The sequence below is a fragment of the Colletotrichum tamarilloi genome, assembly GCF_030869305.1.
Source record: "Colletotrichum tamarilloi strain Tom-12 chromosome Unknown Scaffold_14.1, whole genome shotgun sequence".
NCBI classification, from domain to species: domain Eukaryota; kingdom Fungi; phylum Ascomycota; class Sordariomycetes; order Glomerellales; family Glomerellaceae; genus Colletotrichum; species Colletotrichum tamarilloi.
The window spans coordinates 141,654-159,081 of NW_026849397.1; the positions used below are offsets into that span (position 1 = coordinate 141,654).

A 17,428-nucleotide genomic window follows, 5' to 3' on the forward strand; every position below is an offset into this window, starting at 1 on the left:
AGGCTGAAAATGGGACGGTGTATATATGCGCGTTTCTCTTTGCCCAAGTGTTTCCACGGTCATTGAAACCAAAACCACAATCTTAAAGTCCTTCTAGCATCTCTTGCACCCTCTTCCTACCCTCCCTAACCGACGTAACCTCCTCCATCCGCAGTGTAGCCTCAACACACGCCTTCTCACCAGCCAACACAACCCTGAAGTCCTTCACGAGCGCAGCCGCCACCGCCTCCTCCGTCCGCGAAGTGCCCTCCCACCCGAAAAGACGCACAAGATGCATGAACAAGACGCTCCACAGCTGCTGACCCAGCCAGAGGTACTGCATAGACTCGTTCATCCACGACAGCAGTAGCAGTCCCGCGGGGAAATAGAGGACAAAGGCGTACACCGTCACTATGCTGGCTACCTCCCTTGCGCGGTCGAGGGCGCTGTCGCGGATTGGGTGGCCGTAGTGGCGGAAGAACTGGAAGCTTGCTTGGGAGGCTGGGGAGGGGGTAGAGATGAGGAGGAAGCCGATGGAGGGGACCTCGACCTCGAAGATTTCTGTTTCCTGGTGGTGATCTGGGGAGGCGGGTGTTGGGTCCTTCTCAGTGATTGAAGCTTCGGCTGCTGGTGAAGATGGAGCTGTCACGTTTAGGGTCGACGATTCGGGTGAGCCTTCGTCGTGTATCACGCTCTCTCGGCGAACGCGCGCCACCGCGGCAAAAAGCTTCAGGAAGAGAGGAATGCAAAGGAAGCCGATGAACCATTTTGCTGGGGCGTCTTGTCCGTCTCTACTTTGGTTTGACCAGATTCCTGCAGCGACTGCAAGCAGGATTGAGGATAGCTCCGATACAACAATACCTAGCAATGTTCTGAACCCGAAGTTTTCGTTAAATGCCTTCAGTTGTGGAGACGCTTCGCTTCCTTGACTGGATTGGAATTCCAGATCAAGACGGTATATCCGCCTTGTAGTCCTGACCGTGTCTGCCGGTGCCTCACCTCCCTCCTTCAGTCGTACAGTATCCGGCACCGGCGCCGGACCGGCCCCGGTCCAAGACCCGCCCAGACTGATGCGATCGTCAACATGCTTCAAAACCTCAATCCAGAAGCCATTCCGCACGGCACGTGGTAGCTTCCGGCCTTCGGGGGTGGTTGCCGTCTTGTGGAGGTAATGGACGCTGGCTTTGTCGGAGAAGAAGGTGGTACCGAGCATGTCGCCCCGCCGGCGACCCTTGTACAGGCCGTGATCGCGGAACTTATCCAGCGTCTCGAGGGCTGCGCGGTGGAGGGGCCCGCCCATGGGCATGAAGAGGGCCAGGCGGATAAGCGCGATGGCGTCAACGGCGTTGTAGAAGCGTTCCGGCCATAAGAGGCGTTCGAAGAGGCTTATGCCCGCGACTTCGGCGCCTAGGTAACCCAAGACTGCGCCGAGGGCTGATGATGTTGCTGACATTTTCTCGATGTTGTTATCACTACCTAAAATGCGGTCACGATGAGGGAATCTTGGGTATGTTTGATGGGGCAAGAGAAAAGAAGAGCTGGAAGGGCTATTGAGTGAACTTCAACCCGCCTTTTAATATGGAAGATTTTCGGTGTGCTCAACTTGAATCCTTCTCTTATTCAAAGCAAGAGTTGAAGCTCAGTGAGGTTGGTTTGCTTTACTGACATTTGGAGAAGCTGATGTGATACCGCGTCCTGCACCAGACCCTGGTCTGCATGTCAGATTTGTCTGCTCATTCGTCCCAGGAGCGAGCCGTGGGGCTTGACGCACATGAAGTGTAATAAGTACTGCAGGTCATTGCTGCTTACGTCTGACGTTCTTCGCAACGTAATTATGCCTCATTTGGGACTTTGGTATTCCTCTTCGTTCAGTGAAGCGCTTTTGGGAAGATTTCTGCCTCGCCGAGAGCCTCACAACTTTGCTACACAATACCTATTGGGGGTTGTTGATAAAGTACGCCGACATCGGGAATACATCACTCCCAGTCAATAATACTCTACCGGTATGGTAAGTGCAGCTCGGCGACGGATTCGTAAATCATGAAACACAATAGTCATTGACATGCATGACATTCAGGAAAAGTTAACTGCCTTAGAGGACATCGACGACTTCTGGCCGCGGTTAACTGCCTCAGAAAACGCCGATGACTACTGGCCCCGGCGACTATTACACATACCAACACTGACATCAATCCCGAGAGACGAGCGCAACGTCTATGGAACAACGGAGAAGCCAAAGTACAGCATCCTCACTTACACTTGGGGCCGCTGGAAAATCAGGCATGATGACCATGCCGTCCCTGCATTGCCGGTGAAGGGCGTCCCGTGGAAGATACCCTCAATAAAAGAATCTCACTTCACGGTGAACTCGTTCCGGGCCGTTGTTGATTCCATGGCGTTTGAGGACGTTGAATGGGCATGGATTGATATCGCTTGCATAGATCAAGAAGACGAGATCATGAACGCGGAAGAAGTTGGTCACCAGGTCGCTATTTTCGACAAAGCAGTCAAGGTGCATGTTTGGCTGTGCGAGGCAACACAGGAGAGTCTCACGAAGGCTTTTCACGACATGAACGACGGCCAATTGGAATCCATCACTTTCAGCACCTTCAGCACATTAAAAAACCAGCTCATGCCCTCGTACATGACCTGGGAAGACGTTCGCCACCAGGAGTACAGGATGACGGCCGTACGCGAGACTATCGACCGTATTAGTTCTGGACTGCAAACCGTACTCAACGATCCCTGGTTTTCATCTCTGTGGGCCTTGCAGGAGGCCGTGTTGCGCAATGATGCTGTGATTTTGAGCGCAGAAGGGCTTCCGTGTGTTTGGATCACGTCCGATGACGGCAGAAAGTACCAAGCATATCTTGCAATGTTCGTCAATTTTTGCAACAACATCTACTTGGATGTCGTCAATATACTACGAGGCCTTGAATACCACGAACAGATGGGCTACGACTTAAGCGACTGGGAAGTAGACATGAAGACCAAGATCGAAAAGACGCAATCACTCCTTACCCGTTCCGGCATGTATAAGTTGCCTACATCGAACCCCAACATCCCTTACAGCATGGCATGGTCTAGGCAGACCTCGAGACCGGTAGACCGCATCTATGGTATTATGCAAGCCTACAACCTGCGTGTGGGCAAGGTCATTCGGCCGCATGATAACCCTTCCCTGGCAGATCTCGTCCAAGAATTTGCCTTGGCAATAGTCAACAAGAATCCCGTTCTCAGCCAGCTATTTGTTCACAAAGAAAAGCCTGCCGAGTCACTAAGCTGGCGCATCACAGAGAACTCGGTTGTTCCGGCCAACTTTAGATCGCCAAGAGGTTACGTGGTGAAAGCTCGATTTTATCTCCAAGGACAAGATGTCATGAGGGCACGCGGTCGAGTCTGCCGCTTGACTGATGCCCTTGAAGTGCAAGATAAACTTGTTCAATTCCTCAAGGAGACAGACACGTCTGAATACGCTGAATTCAAAGACGTGGACCACGACTACGACCGTATCAGAATCATGACAGATGCCGGATTCACACAAGAGCATCTGAACCTCAACGGCTACTTGTCGCGGTTCGATTTACCGGGGTTCGGTTGGCTGTTTCCTCAGAAAGCTAATTTGCCATTGGTTCTCCGCGACTTATGGGTATTCCATGTTGGAGATATTGATTCAACTCGAGGAGAACTTCTGAATATCCCTGAGAGCATAGCTGTGCTGCTTCGTCCCGCAAATCAGCCAGCCAATTCAGGCAGTGATAGTAGCGAATGGGCGGACGTTCCTTACATGCGGGTTGGACTTTGCACCTGGGGACCGGAGGAGGAAGAAGGAAAACGCATGATGAACGAAGACATTGACTGGAAGTCTGTGGATTTTGAGTTCCACTAGAGCTCTGTTTCTAATTATTTTCGTTTTACCGCATCGATGGATAATTCGATGGAGGTCTTCTATCCTGCCAGTTGCTGGAGGGGTCCGTACATATTTGCTTATGAACATACTTTCCCGAAGGGCAGCGACGATATATCTGTCAGACGATTCCGCTTGTATCCGCCTATGAATGATTTCGAAATAAAGTAGCAGTTGAGCGAGGACTGAAGCTGAGTATAGGGACTCCGGCGAAGCCCATAGTGGATGTTACCTACAATGAAGAGGAGCCGTCGATTTGTAATTTTACGATTCCACGTCGTATGTAGTTCATGCATCGCGACCCGACATGATAGACGAGTCTCGTCGCCTCTGGAATTATTGAAACTAGTTCTAAATATCTCTCAATCATTCTCATTGTCGCTGGGTTTTCTTTGCAATCATTGGTAATGAGTCTTGATAACATCAACAATCACACTGTGATCCTCATCCTGTTTCAGACCACTGACAACCACAACAGCCACAACGCCCTCAACTCCTTGCACACGGATGGGCACGCCGCCACCGTGAATGGCGTACTTTCCAGCCTGTTCCGTGCTCATACCAAACTTTGAGGCAAAGAGCTGCTCATCGCCGCCCAGCTTGTTGTGAAGAAGCCAGGTGCTGCAGCCCCATCGGAGCACGGCGTTGCGCTTGCGCTGCACCCACGTCTCGTTGTCGGGAAGAGAGCCGGATCCGACGGCCGTCTGGAAGAGCACCTGTTGGCTGTTTGCCAGTGCAATCGAGATGACTGTGGGCTTCTTGTTGACGAGGGCGAAGGGGAGGAGTCGGGCATGAAGGAGATGTCCTAGTTCAAATGCATCCTCATATGTGAAGGACTGAAAGGTGATGGAATCACACTCTTGTTGAATCACCTCGACCTGCAAGCTTATTAGAGTTTGCTACAGCCTCATTGTCGTTGTGCTGGCTTATGTTGCTCTAGGGTAGAACTCACGTCGCGAGGCGGCGAAGGGATCGGAGTCGGAGCGGCGGCAGGGTCGCGGACGGCAGCGAGTGACTTCTCCAAGCCGAAGCCTGCGGGGTGTCGGCGGGTCCAGACTTTTTGAGACATGTTTGGTTGGGGCGCTGAAGCTTGCGGAAGCGGTCTTAACCTTTCGAGATATGTGTTGAAGAGTGAAGAGTTGTTTCGCGGTGCTTTTGGCGATGAAGCTGCTGACGGAATGCTTTCTGATGAGTCGTCGTCGTCTCTGTCCTGCAACTGAAGAAGCAATCAAGTTATTAGATAGCAATTCTTCCCCTTCCGTGTTCTCGGCGAGCGAAAGCGGCGCTATTGTGCTCTTAATAATTCCCTAACGAGAATGCATCCCCCCCCAATCCCATCCCACACCGGCTGGGTCCCAACCGTCATGCAGCCCACTTGGTGCTTCTCAACTGTTACAGTTACCCTATTGGGAATGGAGAGTTCAAGAACTTACGGAGCCGGGCCTCTCTCCATGTTGCATGATAGGCTGCAAGAGGGGTTTTGTGACGGGTGCTGTCGCGCTCGATGCTGGGGTTTGCGCTGCGCTGCTGTCCCGCGCCGTGCTCTCTGCCGCTGCCGGCGGTGCGCTTGCTCGCGCGCTGAAGCTTGACTGACCTACGGCGGCGGCTGCTGCTGCTGCTTCGGCTGTGCCATTTCGCCCATTCTTCTTGTTGGGCGTCTTGGAATATCGATATAGGCCCCATTCTCGGAGTCGGCGCTGGAATGTCTTGCCGTTGACTTCGTATCCCTTTGCGGCGAGGCCCTTTAACATGCTCTCGACCGTCTCGCGCCGGTTGAACGCCGCAATGATTTCATCCTTGAAGGGCTCCAGGTCGAGACGGGGCCGTCCGGGAGGCATTGTCATTGTCCGAGCGCTTTCGCACCGAGTACATGTATACTTTCCACGGCACGGCCCTTTCAATCATGGGTACATATGTGATTGGAGGCGCGATTCAATAGGTGTAAGGTAGCTGATGAGATGTCCGCGAAGAGATGGCGGGTATTGATCCTAGGCACACGGGCGCCGCTTTCGCCGGATTGACGATTTGTCTTTCTGGTCAACATTGTGGCTGACAGCCACAGTGGCTGATATGCCGCCCTCAAATCCTGTTTCTCCCGACTAGCAACTCTGTCAAAGTTCAGAATCGTGATTAGCAAATTAGAGTTGATTGAGGGAATTGCGTCTCGCTCGCATAATACAAATTCTCAAGATATCCACTATCAAATACTTAGTTATGATTTTGGGGCGACCAACCTACTTACTCACTCAGCTCTAAGACGATTGTAAGGCTTTGACCCCTTGATCATTTTCGTGGTTGAAGTTGCCGAGGATATTGAGTTCAACGAACCATATAGCCGTCTTGAAACTCCGCAAGTTGAAGAATGCAACATCTCGGGTTCGCTTTCATTGTAAAGCCTAGAGCCAATGTGATGGACTGCCGTGCTTCGTATTCGTAACCAAAGTCCGCCGCCCTCGCGGACTGTAATGAACCCGTGCGGATGAGACAATTACTCTTCACTTGAGATGGCATCCCTGAAGCTTCATCAACTCAATTTCTGTAGATATAAAGCACATGTAGCCTCTTACTGACTGTATCACCCGAAAGCATTGAATCAAGCCTAATTATACCGGCAACAGCGCGAGCGGATTTTTATTTCCGCAATCTCCTCTCTTCCACCTGCCTACTTCAGGTAGTGTCGTTTTTTGATAACTCAAACAAGTTGAAGCTACAAATATAGTACTTCCTGTCGACATGACCTCCCTCCCCCGCGCAGTCCAGACCATTATAGACAAGGATGAGATCCGAACCGTCATCTATCGGTTCGCTCGTGGAGCAGATCGCCTGATTCGCAACGTCGTCCAGTCCGTCTACCACGAAGATGCCACAGATAACCACGGGACCTACAACGGCCCAGCCAAAGACTTCTTCGACTCAATGGGCTCTAATTCAATCAAGACCGCCCATCACCAGATCGGTCAATCTCTCATTGAGATTGAGGAAGATGGTCGCAAGGCGCATGCAGAGACGTACTGCACCGCTACAACGATCGTCGGAGTTGGACAGGAGGAGAAGTGGACTACGTTCTTGGTGCGTTATGTTGACAACTTGGAAAAGAGAGAAGGTGAATGGAGGATAACTCACCGTTTCTGTGCGTTTGACGGCGCTTCTGAGGGTGCTATTATGGGATATCTGCCGAAGGAGAACCTAGGTACCCGTGACGAGAGTGACTACTCTCGATGTGTCTTCAAGGATTAGAAATCTTTGGCTCTTCCACCTTTCCCGGAGTTCATGTAAAATAATGAAATGGAGGGACTGATCCTCGAAATATTCGATGCTTACCAAGCACTCCGTGCCTCAAGGCTCAAGTCATGGCATCAAGTCTGGAAAAGTAAAGATCGTTGACAGACTCACAAAATATGAGAATGAACATAACCCGACTGAATGTATACTTCATTAGCCTAAAGCAACGTTCCCGTGCGTGGGAAGCTTGAGAGGCTGCGTAGGGATGTCAAGTCGAAACATTTTGAGATACAGATTTCTACTCACAACCCCAGGACAAAGACGGAGGAGATTCAGATCACGTAACCCAGCTTTTGTTTGCCCAAATATACGACAGCCCACAGACGTTTGTCAAAAGCTGAGTGGCCGATTCCTTGCAACACCAACCTCGCCAATTGGATGTCTTATTGGTGCCCCGGTCCAGACGAGGTGCGGTAGGTGGCTTTACGACCTCAAAGGAAATCGAGGCAAGGATCAAAAATCGGAAGATCTGCCAGCCTGAGCTATGAGTTGGAAGCTGCCCCGACTAAAGTTTCTCTCAAGACATTCCCCATTCCCAAGCGCAGGGCTATTCACGATGTTGGTTCGTAAGGTCCCGGTCCTGGCACCAGTCAACAACCCCGAATTTGGTGCTAGTGACAGCAGCCCGTCAACTCACGCCCCCCTCCTCGATTATTTCCCGCCCACCCGCGAAGCACGAATCCGCTGTCACCAAAGTGCGACTTCCTCTCCGAGTCCAGCTGTGGTGTGAATAAAGACAGTCATCGAGCTTGGTACGAAGGCATTCGTCATCCGGGGCCAGCCTAATATAAGTCTGGACGATGCCTACAACAATCATAGCACCTAGCTTGTAACTGAAAGCCTTTCTGACGAAATGGGTACCAGTACAAGACGCAGCCCACTGACTCACCTAATATCAGCACCTTGTCATGTTTCGTTATCAGTGGTACATCCAATTTGAGAGATGATCTTGAAGAGCCCATGTCTCGTGGGTGCAGAACGACGAGGAATTCTGTGAAGCCTTTCTGAAGCACATCTGCATTCTCTCAAACCAATTAGAGATTGGAGAATCTGTCTTGCAGCTCCTCGCATCGTAGGATTGCCAATATCTCTTCCACATAATCGGCAGCGAACATATCCCTCCAGGACCCTATTTTTTCTCCAATAGTGGAATCTTCGGCCCTTGTCGCCTCTTCTCCGACGATACCGAATCTTTTGTTTTGAGCACGATACCAAGTCAAGAAGATCCTCAAACGTAAGTAGGCCGGCCGGGCATCACTTTACGCAGCCCCCCATTCCCCTATCTCTTTTGTCACCGCGGGATTAACATGATCAAAGGTATCAAACGTTGCACGCCGCTGCATTTGGGGCATCGTCGCTCTGTGTTGCAGTTCCTTCGAGGATCAACTCTTCTAAAGCTGATCATACGCCGTTTGCTGGACTGAGAGTTGCAGTCAAAGACTTGTTTGACCTCAAAGAAGTTCATACGGGATGTGGAAATCGGGGTTACCGTAGGCTGCATGGACCTTCAAGTGCTTCTTCCGATGATGTACAGCGTGTCATCGACCTTGGAGGGGTCATTGTTGGCAAGACCAAGACTGTTGAGTTTGGAGGGAGCCAAGAGGTTATTGGCGACTGCTGCGACTACTTTGATCCCATGAATGTCTGTGGTGATGGATATCTCGCTGGGATTGGGAGCAGCACCGGATCAGCTTCAAGCCTAGCAGCATACCCGTGGCTTGATACCACTTTGGGTACAGATGGTAAGCTAGAACATTCTGCATTGTTGAGTACTCTGCTGGAGGCCAAGTAAGTTGATGAACAAGCTGGTGGGAGCATTCGAGACCCTGCGATCGCTCACGGCGTGTTCGCTTTCCGCCCTTCACATGACGGGAGGCCAACTCCAGACTCCAGACGTGGTTCTTCCTGGCGGGTAAGCCTTTATGTTCATGTCCAAAAGACACGAGATTGATGAGACGGCTAGGATATTTCACACTCCCGGTTTCCTAGGAAGAGATATCCGCAAAATGCATGAGTTCGGTCGTCATTGGCCCCAAAACTCCTCCAAAGCTGAGGTGAGCACTACGAACGCCATTGATGTCGCCTGGACTGACGACGCTGCAGGCTCTGAGGCCGAAACGTGTGTTGTTCCCACGGGAGTACTGATCCGACCATTCCGGTGTCCAACCGATTGCTGAGGACTTGGTGTTGTCCCTCACTGAATGGTTTGGAGCAGACAAAGTCGACATCTCCATGGAAGAGACTTGGAAAGCTACGAAGCCCCCTAGCGCTGAAAAGGGCTTCTTCGGCACATTCAATGAGGTGAGTTGATAGAATCCTAGTGCACTCTTGATGCTCTTGGAGTAGTTCATCGGCTGAGTGAACTGTCCAGACTTTTATGACCTTGATGTAACGCGAGTTCTGGACCTACCTTGCAAATTCCAGGTCGGAATACCAGGAAAAATTCAAGGCGGATCCTTACATGTGCAAAGTCACACAGTACCTATGGTAAGATCAGGTTTCACAATCTCGTGCCATACGCGCTGACGGTCCTGTCTCAGGGATAAAGGCAAGTTGATAAGCCAAGATCGTTGGCAGGAGGCTGTGGATGAAGTATTGCTCCACAACACTTAGTTTCTTGAACATTTGCTCAACGACGAGAAGACCATTATGATTGTCCCTCGATACAAATTGGACTACCGGGATGAATACTTGCCGTAAGAGATGTGAATGACTACCAGTGTAGTAACCTTGGCTAACTAAAACTTTAGCGTGCCCGAGAATCGAGGCTTTGAGGGCTTCGACTCCAATCTTCACGCTTCGTTAACAGGTGTGACAAACCAGATTGTGCCCGGTAAGAGTCGACCGTAAAATGACCAATGATAATTCGAAGCATTCTAATAGAGCAACACAGTCAGTCAATGTGAATCTCAGTCTCAAGTTTCCGGGCGAAAAGAATACTTTCCCGTTTCTCTCTCCGTCATGGGACCCAAAGGTTAGTAAAACCCTTCCTTATCCCATCACAGCGCAGTGGAAGAAGTTCTCACGGAGACATTGAAGGGATTAATGTTGGGCTGTTGAGCCTCGTTCATGACTATCTAGCCGACAAAGGACTCCCCAGTTCTGTAATGACCGGCAGTACCGCGTTTTAACGTTCTCTGACATAGGCAGCGGAAGATTGATCTTGGTACGGACTTTTCCCTGACAACATAACTCATCTCAAGTAACGATTTACCGACAACGGCTGGTCCACCTATCATGGCGCAAAGAAGTAATTGAGTTGATGTAGTTGGGGCAGGAATCATTCTGACCCAAAGTCTGAACCGGATTTGCCATGCAGATACAGTTCTATTCAGACAAAGCATCTGGCCCACCGGGTGGGTTTTTGAGTCGGCAGAACACGGAAAGCGAGACGCGAGGGCACTGCTGCTACTGTCTTCTAGACTTTCAATATAGAACTTCTCAGTCATAATGGGCTATTGACTTCGATATGAAACTATGGGTGAGTAAGCGAAGGCGAAGTTGCAAAAGCAAGCTTTCCGTCCGATACTCAAAATGGACCATCCTAGTTGAGATCGGAGACAAAACCGGACGAAGAGATAAACTTTGAGTGGTCTGTGTTGTGTCCAACTCACTGATCAACTCTTGCAATTCCTCAGATGACAACTAAACGAAACCGCGAACCTGTGCCTTGACGAGAGCACAACTTGAGCCTCACTCTGAGCCAGTAGCCACACCTCAACCGCAAGTCGTTTATGACAATGGCCGGTTGGCCCAATGGCAAGGCGTCTGACTACGATTTAATATGTTATAAGGAGATTCTGGGTTCGACCCCCAGGCTGGTCAATTTCATTTTTTGAGCGTGGTGGAAATGGCCCCAAAATACGGCCGAGATGCCGCTTAGGGCATGACTTTTGAAGATTCCAGGGAATACCCCACAAAACCGTTGGCAATAGGGTGGGCCGAAGCACGGTTCGTTGGTTGTTCTCTGGGCGAAAAGCTTGCGTTCACCGCATCGTCACCGGCTAACCGGTGGAAGTTGCCGCTTGCGTGGACTAGGTGGTATCACCGTGGTAGCGATGATCCGACGCGTGAGCAGCTTGACGCGGTTCAGGGCCAGTCATACGCGTTCGAGGACCTAGATGGTATTAGTACCTAGATGATGGTGATACTGAACCATTGAGTTTACGTCAATTGTCAATAGGCAATCGAGCGCGAGAACGAGCGGATGCCATCATGTTTAAGATCTGGGGAATGGCGGCTTAGAGTCAGGGGATGCTCGTATCTCGTCGGCACCACCGCTCCGTCGGCGACCCGTGGGCGCCGGCAACGCCGTGGGACCCCGGTCGGCACTCTCGGCTTGTGGGAGAGCTCTTGGCTTAGAGGCTCAGTTGTTCAGGGCTCGTCGTTCGCCTGGACATTCTCCTGTTAGTTCTCTAGGGTGGGCTTGACGTCCCGGGATGACGCCAAGGGGCCTCTCGCGGCTTCGGCAAGTCTAATCACTCCAGGCCTGATACATCATATAAGGCAGGGCAAAGCCAACAATTTTGATAACTACAAGCCGTTCACAATCGCATTGTGAAGTAGGCACAACGGCGCACTACAGGCGCACTGCAATCTACGCAAGACGATCAGCAACCAACGCATAAAGTAAAATCAAACTCTAATAACCGGCAAGTGGAACCACTCACAGCTCTGCCCCTGGCCAGCAACCAATCTCCCCTTGGTGCCTGACTCGTACCTCAACCAGGGTGAAGGTTTCAACCGGGACTCGGGTCTCATGCTGCCCCACACAATATCGAGTTCCCCTGGCTAAAAGACCGCGGACGAGTGATCACGACAGACGTCAACGGTGCTGCGGACGAGCCAGGTTGGTCCCTCTGACCACTGGGTCAAAAGTGCCCCTAATCCCGCAGTGGCCGAGCCTCCGGGTCCTGTCTCCTTTGGGCCCCGAGGAGGAGAACTGGAGTTCAAGGATCTTTATCAATACCAAGGTCCAAGTGAACCGTGCCATCTCCAGCGACGGGCTGTCGTTCGAACTTGTCCCCTTTCAAGTAGTGTTGTCCCCCATCCCCTCCTCCACAGTTACCTAAAAATCTTCCTCATCCCAAAGTCGACCGCTTTTGAACCCCGATATCCCGCCCGGTGAACGCATTGAACGTGTTGGACATATCGAAAAGGAAACCAATGTTGAAAACGGATTCGGCTAAGGCGCTGCCCTGCTAGAGAAAACAAACAAGAAAAACAAACACGATTTCCGACGCGATCGTACGTCGACCGATCACGGGGCGAAGATGTCTCCGAGACATCGAAATCGAATCGTCCCAACTTCTTCGACGATACTCATATCATATCTCGCGTCGATAACTCATGCCACATTCACCAATGATTTCTCAGCGTACCCAGCAGCAGCGAGATCATGTCTTGACTCAGCCGCTGCAGCGTCCGGGTGTACCGGTGACACGGTGACGGAGATGAACACATGTCTGTGCGGGAATGGCGGAAACTTTGTGCTGGCGACGTCAAAATGCGTGAAAAAAGAGGCAAAAGACAAGCTTGACGATGTCTACGAGATGCTTCTGACCTCCTGCACGGATTCAAAAACGCCATTGGGCATTTCGCAGGCACAATTCCTAGACCCCGAAGACGACGACGAAACCAAGTCAACAGCCTCTTCTTCATCTACTTCTCAGAGCAGCACAACACTATATACCTCCACGACCGCACCGCCGACCGAAATACCAGCATCTTCAACAACATCGACAACGACATCTCTCACGACGTACAAGAGCGTTGCGCCAGGAGGAGTCACAGTCACGGTGACGAGGGGAGTTGAGACAGTATCGACTGGGGCGGCGAGTGGAAAGCAAGGAAGCAACGCCGAGGGGGACCAAGCTACCACCGGCGATGAGGGACCTAGCCACACTGCTCTTGCGGCAGGACTTGCAGGAGGACTAGCAATTCTATTGGGCGTGTTGGCATTCTTCTGCTACAGGCGGCGGAAGCAACGCAAGGAGAGAAAGGGGCAGGTCGGAACCGGTGGAAAATTCGCAGCCTTATCTAGTGCGACAAGTCTCACCACGATGTCGGCCTCACCACCGCAAGGGCAGGCAACGACGGCATATCACGGCGTGAACGACAGACGACCTGATACGGCAAACACGATGAACATGGCAGTGGGCACTCCAGGATGGAACCGTCAGCAACAAGGGCCACAAAGTCCCCAGCATTGGCAGAACAACAACTCTCCTGGGCACTACGGACAACAAGCAGGAACCTGGCCGTCACCAGTCGCCAACGGAGATGGGGCGACGGGAACGTGGGGAGTTTCGCCCGTCTCTCAGTACCGTCCGAACTCATCCAGGGGTCCCGAACCGTCACCACATGCTGGAACCTGGAACGCGCATGCCGCTGAGATGGTAGCCGCTCCAGTTCCCGCACCTCACCCTTCACATCCCTCAAATAATACATATTCTCCCGTCTTTGAATTGCCGGGAGATCAAATACAAGCCGTAGAGGCAGACTCGACACCAGTCGGCCAGGCTCAGCCGGTGGTGCAACCGCCTTCGCGTTCAATACAATCGACGCCGGCTCAAATGCAAGCACAACCAGCGCAACCAGCACCAGCTCATCACGGAATGCCGAGGCAGATCGACGACGCACTTCAAATATCGCGAGTAGAATTACCGCCGCCTCGGTACTCAGGCCCATCATCACCGGATTGGGTCAGCGAGGATAAGAAGTTTGGCTAGATCAAACTTGGAGGGGCCTTTTGGCCCAGATAGCTCTTCAGCATAATGATATTTTATAAATCTTGTAATACTACCCACATGTAGACTTCAGGGCACCACTGCCGCCATGACGCATGAGCCTCCAAATTTCACATAAGATCAGCAATCAGCCTATAAGATGATGTGATGTCATGACCATGCCTTTATGGCGCGACAAGGGTTCAAGAAGTACCACAGTCTGGAGTGAAGAAGACGCATAAGATAACTGACCCAAGTCATCGACTCCGTTACAGCCAAAGTGCAAAAAGAAAGACTGAGCAAAAGCAACTGTCCCTGGCAAGGCTCGAACTTGCGACCTTTGGATGTTTCAAGCTTCAAGCCTAGTCATACCACTTAGGTAATGATATGAGACCAACGCTCTTCCGACTGAGTCACAGACGATAATTGGTGAATCCACTGATCGTACGATCTCATGACAGATTTGCTAACCGGAAATCTGTCGCGGTCCGCGGGTTCATCAGTTGGGTTGAGATCCTGTTAGTTGGTCGAAGTTGAGCAACAAACTTTGGTTTTCTAGCTGGGTCTCACGGAAAAGCCTAGTCTTAAGCTAGTAGGACCAAGGTAGCCAGCCCTACGGATACAAAAGTCGTTAGCTTTGTCACTCACGTCACACGTGTTTTCCACATTCGATGCTCCTCCGTCCAATTGTTTTCCAGGCTTTATCCATTAGAATCACTGAAGCCACGTTTGGTTGAAAGGCAGAACGAGTTGACTGCTTCCTGTAACGAATTCGATCGAAGAGGCCTCTTGTCAACCTTACCAAGCCACAGCATGCGGGTGTCGTGTTCCGAACGCGCGTCTCAACACCGCTAGCCCGTTCTCTGGCCCTGATTGGGTCGGCCGAATCCTGCGGCTGAGCTACCAAACTTGCCAGAGTGCGGCGCAGGATTCCTGCCTAGCAAGATGGCTGAGTATCCAACCAAGACGTGGCATTTGACTGTTCGTAGCATCATCCCACCATTTGACTGATTATCGGCGGGGCCAGGCAACCCCCTGCCTCTAGATTTAACCATAAATCACCCCCCCAACGACCATGACCAGCGCCAAGAGCAATAGCAGATTGTAGGCGTGATTAACACTCCATCGAAACTCCGTCTTCAGTTGAAGATAATACATCGAGCTTGATAATGGCGGGATTCTCCTCCGCTGCGGTAACCACGAGTTGTGATGACATCACTCACCGAATTGTTTCCACGTCCGCTGAGCTCGACAGTCTGTTGAAGGCCATCGATCCTGGGAGCACAGCAGCGCAACACTTGATTTCGGTTTCGGCAAAACTCGATCAGTTTAGAGACACGACTGAGCAGCTCAGAAGGTCGCTCAATGACTCCTCAGCCATATCGCCCGGTCTGCGAAATGCTCTGGCTATCGCTATTCAGCCTTGCGCAGATGCCGCGGCAGTCTTAGACAAGCAGATACATAGACTCGACCCAGCAAACGTGACGAGCCTCAACTCCGATGTGATTCTGCAGTACGAGACCTATCATTTGACGAATACTCGCTTGTTCGCACAATTTGTCTCCGTAGCGCATATGTAAGTTTTTAGGATATCTACGCTCCTTATGGCTAGGTACGTGGTACTGATTCATTCACCTAGGTCAACTGTCGCTCAGCAGGATGCAAGACTCTCGTCTCCTGACGGGCATGGAATGTTAGAATCGGCAGTAGAGGCGTCTCAAATTGTTCTAACCCGTAGTGACATTCTGGGACCCTCAGACGAAGCTGGCCAATCTGCCATAGATATCGCAGCCTTCGCCGAAGAATTTGGGGACGTTCAAGCCGAGGAGCCACCCCCAGACTACACGTCTGGTAAAGCCAACAAGGGGAAAAGCAAGGCATCCGGCCAATTCTTCTCCTCAATCTCAAGCTCTTTCAAAGCGATGACCGCTGGCCTACGCGCCAAACCAGAACCCATGGTCATCGCCATGTGCCAGGCCGCCAAAAGCGGCGACGTGGGACACCTCAAAGGCTTCGTCTCGGAAGGAGTCAATGTTAACGGCCAGAACGAAGAAGGATACACGCCGCTCATTTGTGCCATCAGAGCCAATCAGAGACCAGCTGTCGAATTTCTCGTCAAAAATGGAGCTGATCGATCAACCAAAGACTCTTGCAGTGGCAAGAAGAAGCCCCCATTATTTCATGCTGCCGAATGCGGCTTTGTGCCAATCGCAGAATATCTCATCAATCATGGTTTCGAGATGAAAGAGCGTTCGTGGTCTGGACAGCCGTACTTCATCGAGGTGGCAAACAGCGGCCAGCTGGATATCATCAGACTCTTCTTGCGACGAGGCTGCGACGCCAACACAGCTGCTATTAGTGGCCGGACCATCTTTATTCATGCCATACTCAGCGGTAGCCTCCCACACATAAAGCTCCTGAAAGAATATGGTGCCGACGTCAATGCTAGAGATATCAGCGGGCAGCCTGCACTACATATGGCTTTAGGCCAGAACCGGATGGACATTGTCACGTTCTTACTAGAGCATGGCGCGGACCCAAACACCATGGACCTCACAGGCAGTACGATGATTATTTCCGCCCTTCACAAAAAGAAGTATGATCTAGTCAAGACTTTGCTATCCCGAGGCGCCGATCCGAATGCCACAGGGTTGATGGGCAAAGGTATATTATGGACCTTGCTGCAAAACAAAGATATGGAGGAAGGAATCAAGATTGAGCTCATCAAATCGCTTCTGGCACGAGGGGCCAACCCAAATCAAGTCGATAATTGGGGAGAATCCATTATGAGCATGGTTATCACTCTCGGCAACACCGATCTTCTGCGCATGTTCCTTGCTCACGGCGGCAATCCAAACAAGAAAGTCAAGGATACAACATTTCTACTCTACGCCATTGATCAGAATAGACAAGAGGACGTAAAAGTTCTTCTCCTACACGGAGCGAACCCGAACGAAGCAGATACCAAGGGCAGAACCCCCTTGCTCGAAGCGCTTCAGTCAGAAAACCACGCAATTCTACAAGCAGTCCTTGCCCACGGCGCAGATGTCAACAAGATGGGTCAGATCAAGCCGTTGGCGTTGGCAAGATTACTTCAGAACCCGGAGACCATCAAGTCGTTGACGGACCGCGGTGCTCAAGCCCCAGAGCGGCCGGCGGCGGCGAGAGCACCGCCAACGCCTGTCAGTCCGAGGCGGCCAGTTTCGTCGTCTACTACCCAGATTCGACCAGTTGAAAGTGAAACGGATATGCCACCGCCCTACGTTGAGACCGGTGGTTTGGAGGAAGCTGGGGCGTCAAGCCCACCAAGCAGCGCCAGGAGACTTGTACAAGCCGGCTCTCTCAGCTTGCAAAAATCAACGTAAATGCCAGGAATTATGTCTCAAGTCAATAGAGAGTGGGAGTTTCGGGAGGTGCTCGAGGCCTGAATGACATTGTTGGACGGGAAGGGTAATGCGTATGGATGGCCATACTTCTTAATCACAATGTAATAATAACAGATGCTGAGTATCGCATGTATCAAATGCTGCTA

General features: G+C 51.4%; 7 protein-coding genes across 7 annotated transcripts; 5 read left to right on the plus strand and 2 right to left on the minus strand.

The window, feature by feature from the left end:
* Positions 1–82: 82 nt before the first annotated feature.
* CTAM01_05445 (uncharacterized protein) lies at positions 83–1,432 on the minus strand (the record flags this gene model as incomplete). The annotated part of the gene is made up of 1 exon (XM_060521475.1): positions 83–1,432. One exon carries the CDS (start codon positions 1,430–1,432, stop codon positions 83–85), a length of 1,350 nt encoding a protein of 449 aa, XP_060383689.1.
* A 609-nt stretch (positions 1,433–2,041) lies between these two features.
* On the plus strand, positions 2,042–3,868 carry CTAM01_05446 (uncharacterized protein; the record flags this gene model as incomplete). Its single annotated transcript, XM_060521476.1, has 1 exon — positions 2,042–3,868. The coding sequence occupies one exon, from the start codon at positions 2,042–2,044 to the stop codon at positions 3,866–3,868; it is 1,827 nt and encodes a 608-aa protein (XP_060383690.1).
* Positions 3,869–4,284: 416 nt separating this feature from the next.
* On the minus strand, positions 4,285–5,730 carry CTAM01_05447 (uncharacterized protein; the record flags this gene model as incomplete). The annotated part of the gene is made up of 3 exons (XM_060521477.1): positions 4,285–4,764; positions 4,839–5,102; positions 5,320–5,730. 3 exons carry the CDS (start codon positions 5,728–5,730, stop codon positions 4,285–4,287), a joined length of 1,155 nt encoding a protein of 384 aa, XP_060383691.1.
* An 889-nt stretch (positions 5,731–6,619) lies between these two features.
* CTAM01_05448 (uncharacterized protein) lies at positions 6,620–7,123 on the plus strand (the record flags this gene model as incomplete). Its single annotated transcript, XM_060521478.1, has 1 exon — positions 6,620–7,123. One exon carries the CDS (start codon positions 6,620–6,622, stop codon positions 7,121–7,123), a length of 504 nt encoding a protein of 167 aa, XP_060383692.1.
* Positions 7,124–9,817: 2,694 nt separating this feature from the next.
* CTAM01_05449 (uncharacterized protein) lies at positions 9,818–10,299 on the plus strand (the record flags this gene model as incomplete). The annotated part of the gene is made up of 3 exons (XM_060521479.1): positions 9,818–9,864; positions 9,919–10,001; positions 10,148–10,299. The coding sequence occupies 3 exons, from the start codon at positions 9,818–9,820 to the stop codon at positions 10,297–10,299; spliced, it is 282 nt and encodes a 93-aa protein (XP_060383693.1).
* A 2,142-nt stretch (positions 10,300–12,441) lies between these two features.
* Positions 12,442–13,899, plus strand: CTAM01_05450 (uncharacterized protein; the record flags this gene model as incomplete). The annotated part of the gene is made up of 1 exon (XM_060521480.1): positions 12,442–13,899. The coding sequence occupies one exon, from the start codon at positions 12,442–12,444 to the stop codon at positions 13,897–13,899; it is 1,458 nt and encodes a 485-aa protein (XP_060383694.1).
* A 1,166-nt stretch (positions 13,900–15,065) lies between these two features.
* Positions 15,066–17,261, plus strand: CTAM01_05451 (uncharacterized protein; the record flags this gene model as incomplete). Its single annotated transcript, XM_060521481.1, has 2 exons — positions 15,066–15,472; positions 15,536–17,261. 2 exons carry the CDS (start codon positions 15,066–15,068, stop codon positions 17,259–17,261), a joined length of 2,133 nt encoding a protein of 710 aa, XP_060383695.1.
* Between the last annotated feature and the right edge of the window lie 167 nt (positions 17,262–17,428).